At 41.5% G+C, this 22,289-nt stretch overlaps 1 protein-coding gene across 6 annotated transcripts in view; it reads left to right on the forward strand.

The window, feature by feature from the left end:
• Positions 1 to 22,289, forward strand: part of LOC129703520 (receptor-type tyrosine-protein phosphatase alpha-like) — a 240,343-nt gene that overhangs the window by 201,513 nt on the left and 16,541 nt on the right. For 5 of the 6 annotated variants that reach the window (XM_055646099.1, XM_055646178.1, XM_055646339.1 and 2 more), the window contains 5 exons: positions 5,361 to 5,527; positions 10,544 to 10,679; positions 13,605 to 13,754; positions 19,513 to 19,606; positions 21,259 to 21,335. In XM_055646099.1, coding sequence (XP_055502074.1) covers positions 5,361 to 5,527; positions 10,544 to 10,679; positions 13,605 to 13,754; positions 19,513 to 19,606; positions 21,259 to 21,335 — 624 coding nt within the window. The remainder of the gene's footprint in view (positions 1 to 5,360; positions 5,528 to 10,543; positions 10,680 to 13,604; positions 13,755 to 19,512; positions 19,607 to 21,258; positions 21,336 to 22,289) is intronic. The other variant, XM_055646254.1, reaches the window with a different exon arrangement.

Raw genomic sequence — 22,289 nt, forward strand, 5'->3', positions numbered from 1 at the left:
CAATGGTGGCTGGGCTGATCACTTTGATGGATTGGGCTACATTCATAACCCCTGGCTCTAAGTGGCTCTAGAAATTGTGAATGCATTGGTGATCATTTTCCAATGTTCTATAGATTCAGGATCTGTGGATTGAAGGGTAGCTATTGCTATCCCACTTTTTAAGAAGAGCGGTAGAGAGAAAACAGGGAATTATAGTTAGCCTGAGTGGTGAGGAAGGTGCTGGAGTAAATCATAAAAGATGAAATAGCGGCACATTTGGATAGCAGTAACAGGATCAGTCAGAGTCGGCATGGATTTACGAAGGGGAAATCATGCTTGACTAATCTTTTGGAAATTTTGAAGATGTAACTAGGAAAATGGACAAGGGGGAGCCAGTGGATGTAGTGTATGGACTTTCAGAAAGCATTTGATAAGTTCCCACATAGGAGATTCGGGGTATTGGGAGTAGTGCTGACATGGTTAAAAAATTGGTTGGCAGACAGGAAACAAAGAGTAGGGATTAATTCTCTACTCCATAGCACAGAAACTGCTCTCCTCAAAGTCCTCAACGATGTCCTCACCTCTGCTGACACTGGTTCCCTCAACATCCTCATCCTCCTTGACCTGAGCGCAGCCTTTGATACAGTGAACCATAACATCCTGCTCACCAGACTCAAAGACCTCGGCATTGAAGGCTCTGCACTCAGCTGGCTCCGTTCCTACCTTTCCAACAGATCCCACGTCATCTCTGTCCACAACCACACCTCTCTAGTCACTCAAGGCATTCCCCAAGGCTCCGTACTCGGCCCCTTCCTCTTCATCATCTAGTGTGACTAGTGGGGTACCGCAAGGTTAGGTGCTGGGACTGCAGCTATTTACAATATATATTAATGATTTAGATGAAGGGATTACAAGTAATATTAGCAAACTTGCAGATGACACAAAGCTGGGTGTCAGTGTGAACTGTGAGGAGGATACTATGAGAATGCAGGGTGACGGACATGTTGGGTGAGTGGGCAGGTGCATGGCAGATGCAGTTTAATGTGGATAAATGTGAGGTTATCCACTTTGGTAGCAAAAACAGGAAGGCAGATTATTATTTAAATGGGGTCAAATTGGGAAAAGGGTAAGTACAACAGGATCTGGGGTCCTTGTTCTTCAGTCAATGAAAGTAAGCGTGCAGGTACAGCAGGCAGTGAAGAAAGCGAATGGTAAGTTGGTCTTCTTAACAAGAGGAGTAGATTATAGGAGCAAAGAGGTCCTTCTGCAGCTGTACAGGGCCCTAGTGAGACCATACCTGGAATATTGTTTTGGTCTCCGAGTTTGAGGAGTCTTAAAATAAGTTGTGATGCACTCCGATGGTATGTTTTCCGGGGTGCATCTGTAAACATTAGTAAGAGTTGTTGAAAAATGTGCTGTACTTCCACAGTCTCCAAAAGAAGTAGGGGCATGGTGTGCATTTTTCACCGCAGCTTCAATATGCTTGGTCCAGGACAAGTTGTCGGTGATATTTACGCCTAGGAACTTGAAGCTCTCGACCATTTCCACTTTGGCACTAGTGATGCTGACTGGGGCATGTATTGTGTCGTGCTTTCTGAAGACGATAATTAGCTCTGTCATCTTGCTGACATTGATGGAGAGGTTGTTGTCATGACACCGTTACAAAGCCCCCTATCTTGTTCCTGTAGTCCATGTTGTCATTGATCGAGATCCGGCCAATTACAGTAGTATTATCTTTAAACGTGTAAATTAATTTAGAGCAAAATTTTGGCCACACTTGTGAGGGTGGGAGTATATAAAGGGCTGAGAAAGTGCAGGGCACCAGTGTCACACAATATTGTGAAAGAAGATTGTTGCTTACCCTCACTGATTGTGGTCAAGGGATTAGAAAGTGAAGGATCCAATGAAAGAGGGGATTGTTGACTCGTAGGTCCAGGAGTTTGGAGATGTGTTTAGTTGGCATTATGATGTTGAAGGCGGGACAATAATCAATAATTAGGTGTCTGATATAAGTGTTCTTGTTATTCCAATGTTCCAGAGATGAGTATAGGGCCAGGGCGATGGTGGCTACAATGGGCCAGTTGCAGTGGTAGGCAAGCTACAGTGGATCAAGACTGTCTGGGAGGCTGGAGTTCATGTGCGCCATGGCCAGCCTCTTCAAGCATTTCATGGCGGTGGATGTCAGAGCTATTGGACGGTAGTCATTAATGCATGCTACCTTGCTTTTCTTTGGCAGTGGGATGATAATGCAGGTGAGTACCTCAGAATTGTGTAGGGAGAGGTTAAAGATTTCTGTGAATACTCCTGGCAGCTGGTCCATACTGGCCCCGAGAACACGGCGAGGAATTCCATCCAGGCTAGTAGCTTTCTGTGGGTTCACCCTCGAGAAGGCCAATCTCATATCTGCTACAGTAACTGGGTGCAAGTGTACCCAAGGCTTTCAGTGTGGATAATGTAATTCCACTAATTTACTGTTCAAAGTGAGCATAGAATGCATTGTTGGGAAGGAGCATTGTCAGGAAGGGGCATTGATGGGAAGGACCTCTGGTGGGACAGGAGATGTGCTGATGGTATTTTCGTAACATACTCTTGGGGTTGACCTGATTCAAGACCCCGGCTATTGTGAGCAAAGCTTATTGTTACAAGATTATAGGTAGCGTTTTGCAGTCCATTATGTGCAAGCATCACCATTTACCTCTTAAACACTACATCTGAACTCTCTCACAGTGACCGCTCCAAATGGTAGTTATTTTATTCCAGATGAATTGAGATAATCAAATTTCTCAAGGGTTTATGTACTTTGAGCAAGGGTTTGAATTGTGTATACCATTGTGGTGAAGGCAATTTTGTTAGATTTCAATAGACAATAGGTGCAGTTGTAGGCCATTCGGCCCTTCGAGCCAGCACCGCCATTCAATGTGATCATGGCTGATCATCCACAATCCGTACCCCGTTCCTGCCTTCTCCCCATATCCCCTGACCGCTATCTTTAAGAGCTATATCTAGCTCTCTCTTGAAAGTGTCCAGAGAACCGGCCTCCACCGCTCTCTGAGGCAGAGAATTCCACAGACTCACAACTCTCTGTGTGAAAAAATGTTTCCTCATCTCCATTCTAAATGGCTTACCCCTTCTTCTTAAACTGTGGCCCCTGGTTCTGGACTCCCCCAACATCGGGAACATGTTCCCTGCCTCTAGCGTGTCCAAACCCTTAATAATCTTATATGTTTCAAGTCCAAGTCAAGTTTATTTGTCACATACACATACAAGATGTGCAGTGAAATGAAAGATCCCCTCTCATCATTCTAAAGTATACAAGCCCAGCCGCTCCATTCTCTCAGCATATGACAACCCCGCCATCCCGGGAATTAACCCTGTGAACCTACGCTGCATTCCTTAAATAGCAAGAATGTCCTTCCTCAAATTTGGAGACCAAAACTGCACACAATACTCCAGGTGTGGTCTCACTAGGGCCCTGTATAACTGCAGAAGGACCTCTTTACTCCTATACTCAACTCCTCTTGTTATGAAGGCCAACATACCATTCGCTTTCTGCATATTTGCTAATGTTATTTGGAATCCCTTCATCTAGACCGATCCTGTTACTGCTATCCAAATGTGCCACTATTTCATCTTTTATGATTGACTCCAGCATCTTCCCCACCACCAATGTCAGGCTAACTGGTCTATAATTCCCTGTTTTCTCTCTCCCTCCTTTCTTAAAAAGTGGGATGACGTTAGCTACCCTCCAATCTGATCCTAAATCTATAGAACATTGGAAAATAATCTCCAATACGTCCACACGATTTCTAGAGCCACTTAAATAAGTACCCTGGGATGCAGACCATGAGGCCCTGGGGATGTATCAGCCTTCAGTCCCATCAGTCTACCCAACACCATTTCCTGCCTAATGTGGATTTCCTTCAGTTTCTCTGTCACCCCAGATTCTCTGGCTACTAGTACATCAGGAAGATTGTTTGTGTCCTCCTTATTGAAGATGGATCCAAAGTACCTGTTCAACTCGTCTGCCATTTCCTTGTGCCCCATAATAAATTCACCCTTTTCAGTATTCAAGGGTCCAACTTTGGTCTTAACTCTTTTTTTCCTCTTCACATACCTAAAGAAGTATTTACTATCCTCCTTTATATTAGTTACTAGCTTACCTTTGTACCTCATCTTTTCTCCCTGTATTACTTTAGTTATCTTCTGTTGCTCTTTAAACGTTACCCAATCATCTGGCTTTCCGCTCATCTTTACTATGTTGTACTTATTCTCTTTTATTTTTATTGTGTCTCTGATTTCCCTTGTCAGCCACGGTCGCCCCTTACTCCCCTTGGAATCTTTCTTCCTCTTTGGAATGAACTGATCCTGCACCTTCTGTATTATTGCCAGAAATACCTGTCATTGGTGTTCCGCTGTCATCCCTGCTAGGGTCTCTTTCCAGTCAACTTTGGCCAGCTCCTCCCTCATGGCTCCATAGTCCCCTTTGTTCAACTGTAATGCTGACACCTCCAATTTACCCTTCTCTCTCTCATATTGTAGATTAAAACTCATCATATTATGGTCACTACCTCCTAATGGCTCCTTAACCTTAAGTTCCTTTTTCAAATCCGGTTCATTACACAACACTAAATCCAGAATTACCTTCTGCCTGGTAGGCTCCAATACAAGCAGCTCGAAGAATCCATCACGGAGGCACTCCACAAACTCCCTTTCTTGGGGTCCAGTACCAACCTGATTCACACAGTCTACCTGCAAGTTGAAATCTCCCATAACAACTGTAGTATTACCACATACGACATGTCAATTTTAACTCTTGATTCAATTTGCACCTTATATCCAGGCTACTGTTTGGGGGCCTGTAGATAAGTCCCATTAGGATCTTTTTACCCTTACAATTCCTCAGTTCTATCCATACTGAATCTCCTCATTCTATGTCACCCCTCTCAAGGAATGAATTTAATTCCTCACCAACAGAGCTACCCCACCCCCTCTGCCCACCTGCCTGCCTTGTTGATAGGATGTATACCCTTGAATATTCAGTTCCCAGCCCTGGTCCTCTTGCAGCCATGTCTCTGTAATTCCCACAACATGAATGACTTGTAGACACAAGGACTGTTGATGCTGTAAACTTGAGCAAAAAATAAAGTGCTGGAGGAACTCAGCAGGCCAGACAGCTTCTGTGAAGGGAAAGGATAGGTGATGTTTTGGGTGAGGACCCTTCTTAAAGTAGTTGTTCAGAGTCTGAAGAATGGTCCCAACCCGAAATGTCACCTGTCCATCCACTCCATAGATGCTGCTTGAACTGCCGAGTTCCTCCAACACATTATTTATAGGCTGAATTACTTATTTTAATAATTTATTTCTTCCTTTTATCTCTATAGGTAGGAGATTTAATGAATAAGAAACCCCAGAGGCTGGTTACTCAGTTCCATTTTACAAGTTGGCCTGATTTTGGAGTTCCATTTACTCCAATTGGCATGTTGAAATTTCTAAAGAAAGTCAAAACCTGTAATCCATCCTTTGCAGGTGCAATTGTTGTGCATTGCAGGTGAGCATATCTTAAATATATGATATGGTGGAAACTGATCACAAATGCATTTGATCTTTTTCTATTTTAATATTCCACCATAGAATGAAGATCGGGATCATTTACTCTTGCAAGAGCTCTGCATGAAATAGTATTGAAATACAAGTTAAATGGAATAGTTAAATGTACACATTTTTATTGAAGGTTATGATCTAACTTTGCATGTCAAAATTGCAATTGGGCATCTCTGGAATATAACTATTCCATGCATAAGATAAGATAAGAAAACTGAGAATATTAATTACAGTAGCATGTACATGGCATGATTAATAAGTTTGTAGGTGACTCAAAAGTGAGTGGTATCAGATAGTGAAGATGGTTGACAGAAATTGCAGCAGAACCTTGATTGGTTGGGCAGGTCGGCTGAGGAATACTCCAGAGGACATATTTGATGGAATTTAATACAGGGAAATGTGAATTGAGCCTTTTGGGAAGTCCCAATGAGGGCAGGACCTACACAATGAATGGTAGGGCTATGGGGAATGTTGTGGAGCAGAAGGATATTGGAGTCTAGGTACATAGTTCCTTTAAAGTTGGGGGGGGTGGTCATGTTGCAGTTACTGTATATAAGACATTGGTGAGGCCACATTTTGAGTATTGCGTTCAGTTTTGGGCACCATGTTATAGGAAAGATGTCGAGCTGTAAAGGATGCAGAGAAGATTTACAGGGACGTTTCCAGGACTCCAGGGCTTGAGCTATAGTGAGCAGTTGAGCAGGCTAGGACCACTCAACCGCTCACTAGAGCAGGAGGATGAGGTGTGATTTTATAGAAGTGTACAAAATCATGAGAGAAATAGATCGGGTAAATGCACAAAGTCTCTTGCCCAGAGTAGGGAAATCGCGAACCAGAGGACTAATGTGAGGTAGGAAAGATTTAATAGGAATCTGAGGGTTGTAGCGGACACGGAGCTGTCCGTTAAAGAACGAGGCAGGACATGAAGTTTGGCCAAATATGCGATTATTTATTGTTGCAACTAGACGCCTAACTCCACACACTGTGCGCACACAATTAACACCTTCAATACTCCCCAGGGCCACCCGTGCCCACTACATAACCCCAGACTCGTCACCTGGACACGTAACCCCCCGCTCCCCCAGAGCTGAAGGTTATGTATAGTGTGTGGCCCACCACCAGGGGCCACCACAGGGGTAATTTTATTTACACACGGTGGTGGGTATTTGGAACGAGCTGCCAGAGGAGGTAGATTAAATGGCTACTACGGCTATCTTGGTCATCTCTGTCAACCATTACCCCTTTTATACCAATTGCTCAAGTAAATCTTGTCAAAAGTTATCATAAATTTGAGAATATAATCCATTGAATGTGGAAGCTGATTGTGTCAAAGTGAGTACTGGGGAAACTACTCTGGCTGCAGAGGGAATGAAAAAAGTATAAACAATGCAAGGGGCACTTATATAACCATATAACAATTACAGCACGGAAACAGGCCATCTCGACCCTTCTAGTCCGTGCCGAACACGTATTCTCCCCTAGTCCCATATACCTGCGCTCAGACCATAAACCCTCCATTCCTTTCCCGTCCATATAACTATCCAATTTATTTTTAAATGCTAAAATCGAACCTGTCTCCATCACCTTCACTAGAAGCTAATTCCACACAGCCACCATTCTCTGAGTAAAGAAGTTCCCCCTCATGTTACCCCTAAACTTCTGTCCCTTAATTCTCAAGTCATGTCCCCTTGTTTGAATCTTCCCTACTCTCAGTGGGAAAAGCTTATCCACATCAACTCTGTCTATCCCTCTCATCATTTTAAAGACTTCTATCAAGTCCCCCCTTAATCTTCTGCGCTCGAAAGAATAAAGCCCTAACTTGCTCAACCTTTCTCTGTAACTTAGTTGCTGAAACCCAGGCAACATTCTAGTAAATCTCCTCTGTACTCTCTCTATTTTGTTGACATCCTTCCTATAATTAGGCGACCAAAATTGTACACCATACTCCAGAATTGGCCTCACCAATGCCTTGTAGAATTTTAACATTACATCCCAACTTCTATACTCAATGCTCTGATTTATAAAGGTCCGCACACCAAAAGCTTTCTTTACCACCCTATCTACATGAGATTCCACTTTCAGGGAACTGTGCACAGTTATTCCCAAATCCCTCTGTTCACCTGCATTCTTCAATTCCCTACCATTTACCATGTACGTCCTATTTTGATTTGTCCTGCCAAGATGTAGCACCTCACACTTATCAGCATTAAATTCCATCTGCCATCTTTCAGCTCACTCTTCCAACTGGCATAAATCTCTGTAGACTTTGAAAATCTACTTCATTATCCACAACCCCACCTATCTTAGTATCATCTGCATACTTACTAATCCAATTTACCACACCATCATCCAGATCATTGATGTACATGACGAACAACAGTGGACTCAACACAGATCCCTGTGGAACCCCACTAGTCACTGGCCTCCAACCAGACAAACAACCATCCACCATTACTCTCTGTCATCTCCCATTTAGCCACTGTTGAATCCATCTTGCTACTCCACCATTAATACCCAACAATTGAACCTTGTTAACCAACCTTCCGTGAGGAACCTTGTCAAAGGCCTTACTAAAGTCCATATATACAACATCCACTGCTTTACCCTCATCAATTTCCCTAGTAACCTCTTCAAAAAATTCAAGAAGATTAGTCAAACATGACCTTCCAGGCACAAATCCATGTTGACTGTTCCTAATCAGACCCTGTTTATCCAGATGCTTATATATATTATCTCTCAGTATCCTTTCCATTAATTTGCCCACCACTGACGTCAAACTAACAGGCCTATAATTGCTAGGTTTACTCTTAGACCCCTTTTTAAACAATGGAACAACTTGCGCAGTACGCCAATCCTCCGGCACTATTCCCGTTTCTAATGACATTTAAAATATTTCTGTCATAGCCCCTGCTATTTCTACACTAACTTCCCTCAATGTCCTAGGGAATATCCTGTCCGGACCTGGAGACTTATCCACTTTTATATTTCTCAAAAGTGTCAGTACTTCCGCTTCTTTGAATCTCATAGTTTCCATAGCTACTCTACTTGTTTCCCTTACCTCACATAATTCAATATCCTTCTCCTTGGTGAATACCGAAGAAAATAAATTGTTCAATATCTCCCCCATCTCTTTTGGCTCTGCAGATAGCTGTCTACTCTGACTCTCTAATGGACCAATTTTATCCCTCGTTATCCTTTTGCTATTAATATAGCTGTAGAAACCCTTTGGATTTACTTTCACCTTACTTGCCAAAGCAACCTCATATCTTCTTTTAGCTTTTCTAATTTATTTCTTAAGATTCTTTTTACATTCTTTATACTCCTCAAGCACCTCATTTACTTCATGCTGCCTATAATTATTGTAATCTCTCTCTTTTTCCGAACCGTGTCCAATTTCCCTTGAAAACCATGGCTCTTTCCAATTTTTACTATTTCCTTTCAACCGAACAGGGACATGAAGATTCTGTACTCTTAAAATTTCACCTTTAAATGTCCTCTATTTCTCTTCCATATCTTTCCCATAAAACAAACTGTCCCAACTTACTCCTTTTAAATCCTTTCTCATCTCCTCAAAGTTAGCCTTTCTCCAATCAAAAATCTCAACCCTAGGTCCAGTTCTGACCCTCTCCATAATTATATTGAAACTAATGGTATTGTGATCACTGGTCCCGAACTGTTCCCCAACGCACACATCTGCCACCTGACCCGTCTTATTTCCTAACAGGAGGTCCAGCACCGCCCCTTCTCTAGTAGGTACTTCTATGTATTGCTGCAAAAAACTATCCTGCACACATTTTACAAATTCCAACCCATCCAGCCCATTTACAGAATGTGTTTCCCAGACTATGTGTGGAGAATTGAAATCTCCCACAATCACTACCTTGTGCTTACTACTAATATCTGCAATCTCCTTACATATTTGCTCTTCCAATTCTCGCTCCCCATTTGGCGGTCTATAATACACCCCAATAAGTGTTGCTACCCCTTTCCCATTTCTCAGTTCCACACAAATAGCCTCACTAGACGAGCCCTCTAATCTATCCTGCCAAAGCACTGCTGTAATATCTTCCCTAATAAGCAATGCAACACCTCCACCTCTTGCCCCTCCAATTCTATCACACTTGAGACCCTCTGTCTACTATGGTGGGGGAGAATCCACATTTGAGGGAAAAGGCCAAGCACTAGTTTGAAAAGCACTAGTTTGATAAGTCTCACTATCGCAGTTGTCAGAAAAGTTGAAAAAAATCTTCAGTGTTCAGGTTACAGTGCCTGCCTGGCTGCGCCTGAAGATATTGTGTACTTGTGTTTCTTCACATTGGTTTCTGTCACAGCCATAGCATCTAAACAGCTGTAATTAATATCAGAAATACTTAAGAGAATCATAGTAGATGATCTGAGTTTTACGTGGGGCAAGGATACATTCTGAAACTGGTTCCTGTAAAAAGCATGCATTGATTTTATCTCCAGAGAAAACAAACCAGGTTTGTCCAACCTCTCCTCACAGCTAATACTCTCTAATCTTGGCACCATTCTGGTAAAGCTCTTCTGCACCCTCTCCAAAACTTCCACATCCTTCGTGTGATTAGGTGACCAGAACTGCACACAACTGCACTCCAAATGCAGTCTCATCAATGTTTTACAAACTCGCAAAATAAAATCAGTGCATGCTTTTTACAGGAACCAGTTTCTGTACTTAATATACTGACTTATAGAAGGTGCCACAAAGCTATTGCATAGGTGCAAAAGAAAATGAGGTACAGGAATGGAAAATCTACCATCCTTACCCAGTCTAGCCTTTATGTCACTCTTACTGCCTTTGATGTGCTCTGGCAAACTAAGTAGAAAGATGACTTGGGAGTGGGTTATAATTGCTAGTGTCACTTATTTTGAAGCCAATGAAAATTTTATTTTTAATTGCTACTTCACATGATTGTCTATGTTAAAAATGTTTTGCAATTTTCAGTGCTGGTGTTGGTCGCACAGGCACTTTCATTGTTATTGATGCCATGCTGGATATGATGCATGCAGAAAGGAAGGTGGACGTTTTTGGATTTGTGTCACGGATTCGAGCTCAAAGGTGTCAAATGGTTCAGACGGATGTAAGTTTGAAGATTGTATTTTGATTAATTAGTGTTCCCTCAATAATTTGAATTATGTAGAATGCAATACATAATGAATTCATGGTAAGGAGGCAGGGAAAATGGTGTTTGCTGAAATAGAACATAGCACTGTACAGCACAGGAACATGCCCTTTGGCCCACAATGTTTGTGTTAAGCTGTGCCTCTAGCTGTGCCTCTAGTCTTTGATATTTCCACCCCGAGGGTAAAGATTGTAACCATGTCCTTTTACATTTAGAGATACAGTGTGGAAACACACACTCGTTCTATGTTATCCCACTTTTGCATCCTACACGTGGGTAATTTATAGAACTAAATTAACCTATTAACCTGCACATCTTTGGAATGTGGGAGGAAGCCGAGGCATCCGGAGAAAACCCACACAGTCACAGGGAGAACGTACAAACTGCACAGACAGCACCCGTAGTCCGGATTGAACCCAGATCTCCTGCACTGTTATGGCAGCAGCTCACCACTGCGTCACTGTGCTGCCCAAATGGCTCATCATTTTATATACTTCTATCAGGTTTTCCCCTCAGCCTCTGATGCTCCAGAGAAAACAATCCAGGTTTGTCCAACCTCTCCTCACAGCTAACACTCTCTAATCTTGGCAGCATTCTGGTAAAGTTCTTCTGAGCCCTCCCCAAAACTTCCACATCCTTCCTGTGATTAGGTGACCAGAACTGCACACAACTGCACTCCAAATGCAGTCTGACCAATGTTTTATAAACTCGCAAAAATAACTTCCCCACTCTTATACTCAATGTCCTGAACGTTGAAGGCAAGAATACTAAATGCCGCCTTTGCCATTCATTCTAGTGTGGTCAGTTTCAGGGAGGTATGGACTTGCCAAGATCTCTCTGTGTATCAATGCTGTTAAGGGCCTTGCCAATTATTGTATACTTTCCCATTACGCCCGTCCTCCCAAGGTGCAGATTGGAACAGATTAAACTTCATCTGCCATTTCATCATTGATATTTGTGACTGATCTTTATCCCACTGAATCCCACTTGATAGCTGTCCACACTGTCTATATCTCCAACAATCTTGGTATCATCTGCAAAGCTTACTAACCAACCCATCCACATTTATGTCCAAGTCATTTATGTATATCACAGACAATAGCGGTCCCAGCATAAATCCCTGTGGAAAACCATTGGTCACAGATGTTCAGCCAGAATAACACCCACTATCACCCTCTCTTCTGTGATAAAGGGAGTTTATTAAAATGTTAATCCAAATTAACATGTCAGTATAGATACCATGCATCTTAATCTTTTGCAACAACTATCATGAGGAACTTTATCAAACACCTTACTAAAATCCGTCTAGACCTGCATTGGGTGGCATGGTGGCACAGCGATAGAGTTGTTGCCTGACAATGCTCACAGCACCAGAGACCCGGGTTTGATCCCGACTACAAGTGCTGTATGTACGGAGTTTGTACGTTCTCCCGTGACCTCATGGATTTTCTCGGAGATCTTCAGTTTCCTCCCACACTCCAAAGACGTACAGGTTTGTTAATTGGCTTAGCATAAGTGTAAATTGTCCCTTGTTTGTCAGATAGTGTTAATGTGCAAGAATCGCTGGCCAGTGCAGAGTCGGTGGGCCGAAGGGCCAGTATCTCAAAACTAAACTAAACTTAGCAGCATCCACTTCCTTCATCATGGGGAAAGAAGTAGGTAGTGAGGAAAATCTAAGACTTACTTAAAAGCCAACTTGGGAACAGGATGAGAAATGGAAAGTTGAATTAAAAAAGGGAAATGTAGTGGCTATAGAGTTGCAATTTTAGATGGAATGAACCTGATGGAACCCAGTAGTAACAGATATTGTAAGGACATGGCATCTGAGAGAGATATAAATGAAAGATTCAATAAGGTCAGATAAGAGAAACGATGGAGAGAAATAAAAACAAGAAAATATGTTATGATGCTATTGATATTTTGGCGAAGTTATGTTTGATCATTTTATGAGACACAAGGTGGAAGAACACACTAGGTGAAATGCCGTTCCAGACGAATTGCTAGTGGATTGTTTATGTGCAGAGATCGATTTAGGGCTTTGAAGAATTTTAATTCAAGGTAAAGAAGACGTGGTGGTGAAAGTATTTAGGTCAAAGAAACTGCTTTTGGTATTGAATTGGATTTGACAATGAAGTTCAGCTTGGGGATGAGTCAGTATTGATCAATGCATATAGGACATTGGTAACACCGCACCTAGAACATTATGTACAGTTCTGGTTGCTGCGCTGTAGGAAGAATGTTAAAGAGTGTGCAGAAAGAAATCACAAGGTTGTTGCCAGGACTGACAGGTTTGAGTTAGGATAGTCTGGTTAGGCTGGGACTTGTTTTCCCTGGAGCAAAGAGTTGACATAATAGAGGTTTATTTAAAAACATAAACGGCAGAGATAAGATGGATGGTCACAATTTTTCCTCAAGGTAGGGGTGTCTAAGGTTGGAGAGGATAGGTTTAAAGTGAAAGGTTAAAGATTTAGAGGCGACTTGAAGAGCCAATTTTTAAAAAGATGTCAATTAGGGAACGAGTTGCCAGAGGAGGTGTTAGAAGTAGGTACATTAACAGTGTTTAAAAGACATTTGGATAGATCCATGGATAGGAAATGTTCAGAAGGATATGGGCCAAATACAGCAATGAATTGACTGGATAGCACACAAAATAAAGTTTATCAATGTATCGTGGTACAAGTGACGATAATATATCAATACCAAATGGGTCTAGCCCAGGAAGGACCTTGGTTGGCATGACGAGCTGCCCAAGGGTCTGGTACAGTTCTGTATAAGTTTTGGACTGATTGATAAGAAGTTCAGTGTCGTTGTTCAATACCAATATCAATGATCTGTTTTTGCATATTTGGCAAGTGTTAATAAACTTTGCTTGTTACATTATAGATGCAGTACGTATTTATATATCAAGCACTATTGGAGCATTATTTATATGGGGACACAGAACTGGAAGTGACTTCACTCGAAAGCCACTTGCAAAAGCTTTACAACAAAGTATCTGGATCAGGCTGCAATGGTCTGGAGGAAGAATTCAAGGTAAGAAGCATCATGAGCCCATTTAATAAATGGGACCTTGTTTTAAAAAAAACAATCTTTTAATACAATTTCATGGCAAAGAAAAAGGTAATTGATCAGTGTGGCACCTGTTATCAGATTCTTGAACTGATCTATTATATATACTAGGGATGATTTTTCCTGTCTTCTATTCTATGTCATTATGGTCTTTGCTTTTTTCTCATTTACTCTTTCTATGTAGCTGTAACATTATATTCTGCGCACTATTTAAGGTGGAAAGAGAGAAGAGAAGATTTATGAGACCGGGACTTGAGGGCTTGAGCTATAGAGAGAGGTTGTGCAGGCTGGGCTTTATTTCGGAGCGCAAGAGGATGAGGGGTGATCTTTTCGAGGTGTATAAAATCATAAGGGGAATAGATAGGGTAAATGTACAGAGTATCTTACCTAGAGTGGGGGAAGTAAGAAGCAGGGGACATAAGTTTAAGGTGAGAGGGCAATAGGAACCTAAGGGACAACTTTTTCCACACAAAGGGTGGTGGGTGCATAGACTGGCTGTCATAGGAGTTTATGTCATAAGAGTAGAATTAGGCCATTTGACCCATCAAACCTACTCCGCCATTCAATCATAGCTGATCTATCTTTCCCACTCAACCCCATTCTCCTGCCTTCTCCCGTAACCTTTGACATGCTTGATAATCAAGAACCTGTCAATATCCGATTTAAAAATAGTTAAAGAATTGGCCTCCACACCCGTCTGTGGCAACGAATTACTGTTGAGGCAAGTACTATCACATCATTTAAAAGTCGTTTGAGCAAGTACAAGGATTTAGAAAGATATGGGCCAAACACAGGCATGTGGGACATTTGTAGGTGGGGCATCTTGGTTGGCGTGGGCAAGTTGGGGCAAAGGACCTGTTTCCACGCCATCTGATTCTATGACTGACAGTAAACCAGGACTTCAATGCTGCGGATGGTGTCTTGATGTTGGTTTACATATCCTTCCAATAAATTTGGTGGATTTTACGGAGAAAGCATTAATGTTCTTTTACCAATGTCTTGAAATGCCTGATGCAGTTATTCCACATCTTCAAAGAACATAAGAAAGTAGTGATCGCTGCTTCCCAGCAAAGCCTGAGTTTTGTGCCAGTTCTGAGGTCTTGAAGAAAACATCTTTTTATTCAGTCAACCAAATGCTGATGTGTCATATTGAAGGCATATCCTGTCATACCAGAGGCCCAAGAGCCATAAACCACTGCTACATAATCATCATGCCTTCCCCAACCCGTGTTTTGGAAAATGTGACTACCTGGCTGTGCTCCTGCTCCCTGTCTACACCTGAAGTGGGAGGAACTGGTACAGAAAGTCATTAGGTTCTGGACTGAGGACACTGATGAAATCCTCCTTGACTATTCAAGATTTATATGGAGCAGTTGGCAGGACTGCAGTATTCTTTTCACATTGTCAAAGATGAATAAAACTAGAGGACATATATTTAAGATAAGGGGTAAGGGATTTTAGAAGGAATCTGAAATGGAACAATGGACAAAAAGATAGGGGCGGACTGTTTTCATTAGAATCAAGGAGGCTGAGGAGTGACCTTATCAAGGCATATAAAATCATAAGGAGCATAGATAAGGTAGGTGGTCGCATAAAATAGCACAGTGTGAGGGAGAGCTAAATCACTGACTGCAGTTTTTAAGCACACATAAACTGAAATCTCAAAATTGCTATTGCTTTTATATTGCAACGATAGTGACTGCTTGTGGTTGTCTAACATTACAACTTGAAAATTCAAGTATGTAATAGAAGAAAATGTTTTCTAACTTATGTACTGAAACTGTTGCTATCAAGTTTAAAAGGCAATTAAATTGTGGTTGGTATGAAAAAAACCCCAATGAAGAGCAGCACTAACTTTAACCTGAAAAAGTTTAAACGGTGAATACCTAATATGTACAGCTGCTAGTTTCTGTAACTTAAAGGACGAAAGCTGACTAATACATTTGGAATCGCATGATATAAAACTCATATGCTGAGAGAATGGAGCGGCTGGGTTTGTTCACTCTGGAGTTTATGACTATGATATAGTTGGGATCACGGAGACATGGCTCCAGGGTGACCAAGGCTGGGAGCTGAACATCCAGGGATATTCAATATTCAGGAGGGATAGAGAGAAAGGAAAAGGAAGTGGGGTAGCGTTACTGATTAGAGAGGAGATTAATGCAATGGAAAGGAAGGACATTAGTTTGGAGGATGTGGAATCGGTATGGGTAGAGCTGCGAAACACGAAGGGGCAGAAAACGCTGGTGGGTGTTGTGTACAGGCCACCTAACAGTAATAGTGAAGTTGGAGATGGTATCAAACAGGAAATTAGAAATGCGTGCGACAAAGGCAAAACAGTTATAATGGGTGACTTCAATTTACATATAGATTGGGCGAATCAAATTGGCAGGGGTGCTGAGGAAGAGGATTTCTTGGAATGTATGCGGGATAGTTATCTAAATCAACATGTAGAGGAACCAACGAGAGAGCAGGCTATTTTAGACTGGGTATTGAGTAATCAGGAAGGGTTAGTTAGCAATCTTGTTGTACGTGCCCCCTTGGGCAAGAGTGACCATAATATGGTTGAGTTCTTCATTAGGATGGAGAGTTACATTGTTAATTCAGAAACAATGGTTCTGAACTTAAAGAAAGGTAACTTTGAGGGTATGAGACGTGAATTGGCCAAGATTGACTGGCAATTAATTTTAAAAGGGTTGACGGTGGATATGCAATGGAAGACATTTAAAGACTGCATGGATGAACTACAAAAATTGTTCATCCCAGTTTGGCAAAAGAATAAATCAGGGAAGGTAGTACATCCGTGGATAACAAGGGAAATCAGGGATAGTATCAAAGCGAAGGATGATGCGTACACATTAGCCAGAAAAAGCAGCATACCGGAGGACTGGGAGAAATTCAGAGACCAGCAGAGGAGGACAAAGGGCTTAATTAGGAAAGGAAAAATAGATTATGAAAGAAAACTGGCAGGGAACATAAAAACTGACTGCAAAAGTTTTTATAGATATGTGAAAAGAAAGAAATTAGTTAAAACAAATGTAGGTCCCTTGCAGTCAGAAACAGGTGAGTTGATCATGGGGAACAAGGATATGGCGGACCAATTGAATAACTACTTTGGTTCCGTCTTCACTAAGGAAGACATAAATAATTTGCCGGAAATAGCAGGGGACCGCGGGTCAAAGGAGTTGGAGGAATTGAGTGAAATCCAGGTTAGCCGGGAAGTGGTGTTGGGTAAATTGAATGGATTAAAGGCCGATAAATCCCCAGGGCCAGATAGGCTGCATCCCAGAGTACTTAAGGAAGTAGCTCCAGAAATAGTGGATGCATTAGTAATAATCTTTCAAAATTCATTAGATTCTGGAGTAGTCCTGAGGATTGGCGGGTAGCAAACGTAACCCCACTTTTTAAGAAGGGAGGGAGAGAGAAAACGGGGAATTACAGACCAGTTAGTCTAACATCGGTAGTGGGGAAACTGCTAGAGTCAGTTTTTAAAGATGGGATAGCAGCACATTTGGAAAGTGGTGAAATCATTGGACAAAGTCAGAATGGATTTACGAAAAGTAAATCATGTCTGACGAATCTTATAGACTTTTTCGAGGATGTAACTAGTAGCGTGGATAGGGGAGAACCAGTGGATGTGGTGTATCTGGACTTCCAGAAGGCTTTCAACAAGGTCCCACATAAGAGATTAGTATACAAACTTAAAGTACACGGCATTGGGGGTTCAGTATTGATGTGGATAGAGAACTGGCTGGCAAACAGGAAGCAAAGAGTAGGAGTAAACGGGTCCTTTTCACAATGGCAGGCAGTGACTAGTGGGGTACCGCAAGGCTCAGTGCTGGGACCCCAGCTATTTACAATATATATTAATGATCTGGATGAGGGAATTGAAGGCAATATCTCCAAGTTTGCGGATGACACTAAGCTGGGGGGCAGTGTTAGCTGTGAGGAGGATGCTAGGAGACTGTAAGGTGACTTGGATAGGCTGGGTGAGTGGGCAAATGTTTGGCAGATGCAGTATAATGTGGATAAATGTGAGGTTATCCATTTTGGTGGCAAAAACAGGAAAGCAGACTATTATCTAAATGGTGGCCGACTAGGAAAAGGGGAGATGCAGCGAGACCTGTGTGTCATGGTACACCGGTCATTGAAAGTAGGCATGCAGGTGCAGCAGGCAGTGAAGAAAGCGAATGGTATGTTAGCTTTCATAGCAAAAGGATTTGAGTATAGGAGCAGGGAGGTTCTACTGCAGTTGTACAGGGTCTTGGTGAGACCATACCTGGAGTATTGCGTACAGTTTTGGTCACCAAATCTGAGGAAGGACATTATTGCCATAGAGGGAGTGCAGAGAAGGTTCACCAGACTGATTCCTGGGATGTCAGGACTGTCTTATGAAGAAAGACTGGATAGACTTGGTTTATACTCTCTAGAATTTAGAAGATTGAGAGGGGATCTTTTAGAAACTTACAAAATTCTTAAGGGGTTGGACAGGCTAGATGCAGGAAGATTGCTCCCGATGTTGGGGAAGACCTGGAGAAGGGGTCACAGCTTAAGGATAAGGGGGAAATCCTGTAAACCCGAGATGAGAAGAACTTTTTCCACACAGAGAGTGGTGAATCTCTGGAACTCTCTGCCGCAGAGGGTAGTCGAGGCCAGTTCATTGGCTATATTTCAGAGGGAGTTAGATGTGGCCCTTGTGGCTAAGGGGATCAGAGGGTATGGAGAGAAGGCAGGTACGGGATACTGAGTTGGATGATCAGCCATGATCATATTGAATGGCGGTGCAGGCTCGAAGGGCCGAATGGCCTACTCCTGCACCTAATTTCTATGTTTCTATGTCTATGTTTCTAGGATGAGAGGGGATCTCATTGAAACATATAAGACTGTTAAGGGTTTGGCCACACTAGAGGCAGGAAACATGTTCCCGATGTTGGAGTAGTCCAGAACCAGGGGCCACAGTTTAAGAATAAGGAGTAAGCCATTTAGAGCAGAGACGAGGAAACACTTTTTCTCATAGAGAGTTGTGAGTCTGTGGAATTGTCTGCCCCTGAGGGCGGTGGAGGCAGGTTCCCTGGATGCTTTCAACAAAGAGCTAGATAGGGCCCTTAAAAATAGCGGATTCAGGGGATATGGGGAGAAGGCAGGAACGGGGTACTGATTGGGGATGATCAGCCATGATCACATTGAATGGAGCTGCTGGCATGAAGGGTCGAATGGCCTACACCTGCACCTATTGTTTATTGTCTATTGTCTATATTTTGATGCTGGTGAACAACAAGAAATTATTATTTTTAACAAAAAATATATAAGCAGGAATAGAACATTCAGCCACTTGTGCCTGCTCTAATTACCACGTCACTTTCCTGCACAAATTTTGTATTCTTGATTCTCTTAATATCCGAAAAGTTTCTTGATTATTTTCTTAAAATGCTCAACTGAGCTCCACACTCCTCTTGGCTAAAGCTTTCTGAAGCTTTACTTTCCGAGGGTGCAAATTTCTTTCATCTCAATCCTGGATAGCCATTTCCTTTCTTCGAGACTGGCCTCGTTCAAGTTATTTGGCTAAGGCAAACATTCCTGCATTTACCCTATCAAACCATGCAAGAATTAGATCATTTAGTGTAGAAGTATCAATGAAATTTATTTTGCATGTTTAATGTAAATCTTAAAAACTGTCACGGTTATTTATAGGCACAGACCTGATTTTGGTTATTCTCCCTAGAAGTTGACGTCAATCAAAATTCAGAATGATAAGATGAGGACGGGAAATTTGCCAGCCAACATGAAGAAAAACAGAGTTCTTCAGATCATCCCATGTAAGAGGTTTTTCAAAATTATAGTTTCTTTGTGCATCAGATTGAGTTTTTACTTGTAAGCCTGAATTGTTAATATGATTTAAATTGCACTGCCTTGGCACAGAAGGTTAAATGGTTCAATCTTGGTTTCATCAGACCAGTGAATCTTGTTTAGGTGCCTTTTGGCAAACTCCAAGCAGACTGTCATGTGCCTTTTACTGAGGAATGGCTTCCGTCTGGACACTACCATAAAGGCTTGATTGGTGGAGTGCTGATGATATAGTTGTCCTTCTGGAAGTTTCTCCCATCTCCACAAAGGAACTCCAGAGCCCTGTCAGAGTGACCATCGGGATCTTGGTCACCTCCCTGACCAAGGCCCTTCTCCCCCGATTGCTCAGTTTGGCCGGGCGGCCACATCTATGAAGAGTTCTGGTGGTTCCCAAGTTCTTCTATTTAAGAAGGACGGAGGCCACTGTGCTCTTCGGGACCTGCAATACTGCATACATTGATTTATACCCTTCCCCAGATCTGTGTCTCGACACAATCCTGTCTTGGAGGTCTATGGACAATTCCTTCATCATCATGGCTTGGTTTTTGCTCTGACATGCACTGTCAACTGTGGGACCTTGTTTTGACAGGTGTGTGCTTTTCCTAATCATGTCCAATTAATTTAATTTACCACTGGTGGACTCCAATCAAGTTGTAGAAACATCTCAAGGATAATCAATGGGAAAAGCTCAATTTTGAGTGTCATAGCAAAGGGTCTGAATACTATATGTAAATGTGTTATTTCAGTTTCTTTTTAATTACTTTTTAATTACTTTGCAAACATTTCTAAGCACCACTTTTCTCTTTTTTATTTTGAGGTATTGTGTAGATTGATGATAAAAAAAATGAATGTAATCCTTTTCAGAATAAGGCTGTAACGTAACAAAATGTGGGAAAAGTGCAGGGATCTGAATACTTTCTGAATGCACTGTATAATCCTAAAAAATTACGGAGGTTAAGACACATTAAAAAAAAAATGGTAGGACCTTTGAAAGCACTGAAGAATGGTTCCGATCTGAAATGTTGCTTATCCGTGCCATCCAAAAACGAGCTGTTGAAGGAACTTTTTATGTTACCCTGCTGAGTTCCTTCAGCATTTTGGTTTTTGTACCTTAGAGTAAACATATTGCAAAACAAAGATCAATACCAGCTTATCTCTGCTGAACCACCACCCCACCCCCTCTCCTCCAAAATTTCTTGGAGCAATAAAGATATAAAGGTCCACAACTAGATCCTAGAAAGAACGGACCATGTTCCTTATCTGATGAATTTGGCATCATTGTGTGGCAGCAGAACATTTGGCCAGCTGAGGAAAATGGCATGGAAGGTGCCGACCTCAAACCTGACACAAACACATGGTCTACCATGCAAAATAATTTGGCTTTCCTAATTACACGTGAAAAATGGTCTACTTAGAGGAGTCACTTCTGGGCAATAGAAATCCTGTTTCAGCATTTTCCAAATCTACTGCAAGACTCAGCATTCTTTCCCGGGTCAACATCCACAGCAATTAATAAAAATTAATGAAAATAAAATTTGTATAATAAGTATTTTTTTGATTGAATTGTGTTGAGTTTAATGCATGTTACAATGACGCTGACATTTTTCTTACCATGTTGTTGCAGATGAGTTTAATCGAGTTATCATTCCTGTGAAGAGAGGCGAAGAGAACACAGATTATGTAAATGCATCATTTATTGATGTAAGTGTTTAGAAATAAGCAAATACAGTATCTCTAATGTTAAATTGCAGTTTACAAAGTAAAGTTTCTCTTATTTTCATATGAAAGCCGGTAGCATTGAATGTGAAATTAGGCTTGCTTTTACCTGAATTAATTCCTTAGATTTTCACCATTTTTATACTGAGATGATAAAGTAGATTTCCATAAACATACCGCATCTACTGCAGAACAAAACTTACATTTCATGATAATGTTTGGTAGAACACCCATACCACAAATGTGGTGAAATTAGTGCAGCACATGAGGTCTATCAAGTCCATGTTTCATCAAAGTACACCCAAGAAGTTAGTTGCCCTTTTACCAAAATATTAGTGACTTCTTAGTCTAATTTAAATTTTTTTTTTAATTTGTTGAATTGTTATTTCTTTTATTCCTTCTGTATTTTGCAGATATATTACACAAAATACCGATTTTGACCTCAAACGTCAAGCATGTGTTTATGAATACTTGTTTTGTTGAAGGAATTATTCAGATAAAGGTTAATTAAACTAAATTGTCATGAAGTCACGGGTTTATTTTCCAACAGCATATTTTATCTACAAAAGAAGTCAAGAATTATTGACTATCAATGGCAATATTTGAAGTACAGCAGTGGAGATTATTTGAGGGTTGTAGCACAATCAGGCCCTTTGGCCTCCCACCCCCTCTCATCCATTCTGGCCAGCAAGTACCCATTTATAATCATCTTTATCAGAACTGGGTCCATAGCTTCACTGCCTTGGCGATTCAATGTCTCATCGAGATAATGTTGTAAGAGTCTCTGCCTCCATCTGAGATAGTGTATACAAAACTCCTCAGTCCAATTCACCTCTGCCTTTTCTGCTCTAGAGGAAACAAGCTCACTTGTGATGTAACAATGTTCGCATTAACTAAGTATTGTAAGTCAAAACTTGTAATTTAGATTTACCCTGGAGA

The sequence above is a fragment of the Leucoraja erinacea genome, chromosome 1, assembly GCF_028641065.1.
Source record: "Leucoraja erinacea ecotype New England chromosome 1, Leri_hhj_1, whole genome shotgun sequence".
NCBI classification, from domain to species: Eukaryota; Metazoa; Chordata; class Chondrichthyes; order Rajiformes; family Rajidae; genus Leucoraja; species Leucoraja erinaceus.